At 52.1% G+C, this 4152-nt stretch overlaps 1 protein-coding gene across 1 annotated transcript in view; it reads left to right on the forward strand.

Moving 5' to 3' along the window:
• Positions 1-2660: 2660 nt before the first annotated feature.
• HNF1B (HNF1 homeobox B) overlaps positions 2661-4152 on the forward strand; it is a 17170-nt gene continuing 15678 nt past the window's right edge. Inside the window, exon 1 of the mRNA XM_026861804.1 lies at positions 2661-2934. Coding sequence (XP_026717605.1) covers positions 2661-2934 — 274 coding nt within the window. The remainder of the gene's footprint in view (positions 2935-4152) is intronic.

The raw sequence follows: 4152 nt of genomic DNA on the forward strand, positions 1-4152 counted from the left end.
AGAGGGACGGGCTTTGCCCCCCACCTCCATGTGAGGCTGAGGTGGGAAATGCCTCTTTCTCGGTCAGTGTTGGCAACTGGGATTTGTTTTTAATTTTGTGCAAGAAAAAAACCCACCTTTCCTTGATTTCAGTTGAGAAGGACCGTGGGGCCAGGCCTATAAACTGTTTTTCCAGTATTACAAAGCACTCCTGGGGTGGGTCGGATTGTTTTTTCCATGTAAAGTCCTGGTGAAGATTGGACAATTAATGGTTGGGTTTTTTTTTCATTTTGGTGACAGAAGCAAAAAAAAAAAAAAGGGCTTGTGTTAATCAAAAGGTTTTCCTCTGGCTTTTTAGGTAGAAGAAAAAAAAAAACCCAAAAGGCCAAACAAACACTCAAAGGTTTCATTTTGGGTCAAGTCCAAACATTTTGTTTAACATGAAACAAAATGTTTGGGTTGGTTTCAGGTTAACCCTTTTGAATACGGTCAAGCTGATTTGTAAAGAAAAATCACTGCTCAAAAATTAAGAGCCGAATAATTGTTTTCAAAGCTCAAGTGTGAAACAAGCTGGAAATAGGAAGGTGAAGCCTTTCTGAAAATAATAAAATGGAGGGAAACTCCTGTTATTTTTTCCTAAATGTGATGGGTTTTTTTTCCAGCCAAAACGCTGCCAAATTTTATTTAATTTCAGAAATCACATCTACAACCCCCGAGTCATTTGTTCGACATTTTAAAAGCGCGCTGTGTTGCGCTGGCTCACGATTTCACTCCGGGAGAGCGATGCCTTTGGCTTAGTTGTGAACCGAACTGCTATTAGAAATGGTAATGAGCTCTGTTCCATTAACTTATTATTAATCAGTAATTAGCAGGATCAGTTAGGTGACATGAACCGCTCGTGACAAAAGCCCGTGGGAGCCCCTCGGCTCGGGCGCGGCGGGCTTTGCCCCGGGGAAGGAGCGTGCGGAGGGGACCTGCGGTGGAGGGACGTTGGCTTCGCATCCTCCTTGTTGGCTCCTGGGGCAGCACGAAGACCCGAGACCCCCAAAACCCCGCGGCCGGCCCCAGAGGGGCAGCGAGCACCCAGCAGAGAGGTGTCCCCACCAGCACCCGTGGTTGCCGTGGGGCTGCCGCCCGGTGCCACGTGTTTTGGGGACAGGAGCTGGTTTTTCTGCTTGCACCGTGCGTAGCCCAGGCTGGGGGCCGGGCTGCTGGGGGCACCGGAGCTGCTGCGTCCGCGTGCCCGCGCCGCGCAGAGGACACGGTCTCCGTGGCGAGGGTCCTCACCCGGAGGATGCAGGATTGGGCACAGGGACGTCGTGTCCTCCCCAGGGTGACACAAATCCCCCGCCACCGTCAGCTGGCTGGCCCCGGTCGGGTACTTTTCCTTTGGATCCAACCAGCTTTGTTTTCACGCTGCGTTCAGGACAAAAAGTAAGAAATCTACTCGTTGGTTTGGCTGGGTTGTTGTTGGGTTTTTATTTTTCCCTTGACAAGTTGAAGGATCCAAAATAAGTAATGAATTGGGAAAGCAGTCGGACGGTTATTCCAAGCGCAGCGTTAGAGTATCGCATTATTTGAGTGCATGACTGTGACCAGGCTCAGGCTCCACACCGATTTTTCAGTGTTAAAGCACTTCCTTTTAGCCCAGCGTCCTCCTGTCGGGCAGAATAAACCCAGGGGTCTTGAATACAGCGAAGGCGTGTTGGCCTGCTCCTCTGCCACTGCGCCGTGATTTCCTTCGAGCTGAAGAACGCAGCATTTTGATTTTTGGCTGCAATTTTATTTGTGCCCCAGATTGGTGTCAGCTACCCCAAGGACGCCAGTAATGCGGATTTAGGAAAAGAGTCATTTTACACCTGCATCCTGCAGGAGCCGAATTCAAGTGTTTAAATATATTCAAGAATGGTTTAAAATTATTGGTGGGGGGCTGGGTGTTGGTTTTGTTTTTCTGTTCGGGGACTGGCTTGGGGTTGTGTGCCTGGTTTGACCTTCGCTTCTCAGCCTTTCGCGTGTGGCCCGTGTGTGCGCCTCGCTGTTGTGGGAGCGTGGAATTAGGGTCAGTTTTTAAATGAATATTGAGATTTTTAGATAATTGTCCCTTCAGGAATGGAAGGGGGAAGATAAAGCAGCAAGTGCGGCAGGTGGGGTTTGGTGGCCGCGAGGGGGGTCCCTGCCAGCCGGTGACAAGCCCGGGGGGCACGGGACACAGCGTGGGGGCCACATCTGGGAGCAGGGGCAGGAAAAACATCCTTGGTATCTCCAACTGAGAAGTTTCTCTTTGGAGAACTCTCCCCATGGGCTTCCCGTACCCGTACCTGCGTGTGTGTGTATCCACTGTGGGTGCAAGAAATTGCAGTGACCAAAGTAACGGCAGCGGTTCACGGATTGCCAGCATTTAGAATAGAATAGAAAAAAAAATTCTCCTTGAAGGAGAAAGAAGCATTAATGAGGCCTCGATGTACCCCGTCAGGACTTTCTACTTCTTTTTACTTCTCCCTCCCTGAGTGACGAGCATGGTGGGTGTCCCCAGGGTGGCCGTGGCACCCTCCAAGCCCCCGTCCCGCCACCCCAGGATGGGGCTGTTTTGGGGAGCTGGGATGGCGGTTGGGGAAGAACGGATGCTCAAGGGATCGCCTGTCCTTCTGAAACGGGTTTCGCGATAATAACGGGTTTCCGTCATGGGAAGGAGCGAATTATCGGGGTGCTTTTCCCCCACTGCAGACATTAACCCTTCGTTTCCCTCCCCGTCCAGCGAGGACCCGTGGCGGGCGGCGAAGATGATCAAGGGGTACATGCAGCAGCACAACATCCCGCAGCGGGAGGTGGTGGATGTCACTGGCCTCAACCAGTCGCACCTCTCCCAGCACCTCAACAAGGGCACCCCCATGAAGACGCAGAAGAGAGCCGCTCTCTACACGTGGTACGTCCGCAAGCAGCGGGAGATCCTCCGGCGTAAGTACCGGCGCCAGCGCTCGCCCCTCGGGGCTGGCCGGGGGTTGAGGGGGTCCCCGCGTCCCCGTCCTGCCTGTGGGTGTCCAGGGCTGGGTGAGGAGCAGCCCCCTGGCAGAGCCCCCTGGACTCAGGCAGCATCTTCCCCTAGTTTTACAAGTAAAACCGATTTAAGGCACAGGAAACCCCGGTGAGAGCCCCCCTGGGTCACAGTAACACCGCGTGAGTTCCCCCAAACCCGTCAAAACGGCTGAGTTATCTGTATATTTATATTCATTAGAGCTGGGAAAGCAATTAATGATTACACACGGCTAGATGCCTTTCCCACCTCTGAATCACAGAATCATGGAATCGTCAAGGTTGGAAAAGACCTTGAAGATCATCTAGTCCGACCGTTAACCTCACGCTGACAGTTCTCTGCCCCCTTTCCCCCTCCGTTAAGACTGCTCATTTTTGGAAACTACTTGCAAAAAAAAAGGAAAGAAAGAGAAAAGAAAAAGCCCATAAATGGCTCCTACCTGTAGCACAGTTTTGGGGCAGCCCGTGCTATTTAAAAAGCAGATGATTTTGACCTATTTATATTATATTATTATATATAATAATAATATATATTAATTATATTATATGATATTATTTATATTGACACAGCCTATTGCTTTTGTGCCCCTCTCCCACCCACCCTGACCCCGAGGTGGTCTCATATCGCTCCGAGCAGCCCCGTTTTCAGCCGAGGTGCAGGTTGGGGCACTGACACCCCCCTTAAAAGGGCTCTGTGCCTCCCTCCTCCAAAAGGATGCAATACCCAGCGGACGGGAAGGGCAGAAAAGGGTTTAGCACCGAATACCTTTGCTTTGAAAACACACCTGGAGACGTTAGAGCAAACAGAGCCTGCTGCAGCCTTGCCCAGCGCTTCCCCCCTTGTCACAGGGGCAAGAGCCATTATAAAAAGAGGGAGAATTCCGCTGCAAAACTGAGAATAATAAAACCCTCCCATTAATCTCCCTTTACTGCCGCGGTGACAAGTGCCGGGTCTGAGGCGGGCTGCCGGGGAAGGTCACCCCTGGCTCCTGCTCACCCCCGGGCATGGGCCCTGAGTCCCACCGCGCTGGGACAGGAGCGGGAGCCGGAGGGGAGCTCCGGGCAAGCGGAGGGACCCTCTCAGGGGGCTTTGCAGTTGCCCTCCCTGGCTCCTAGCCTGCAAAAATCCTCCCAAAACGAGTG

Source organism: Athene cunicularia (genome assembly GCF_003259725.1).
Source record: "Athene cunicularia isolate RWA chromosome 19 unlocalized genomic scaffold, athCun1 chr19_part1, whole genome shotgun sequence".
NCBI classification, from domain to species: Eukaryota; Metazoa; Chordata; class Aves; order Strigiformes; family Strigidae; genus Athene; species Athene cunicularia.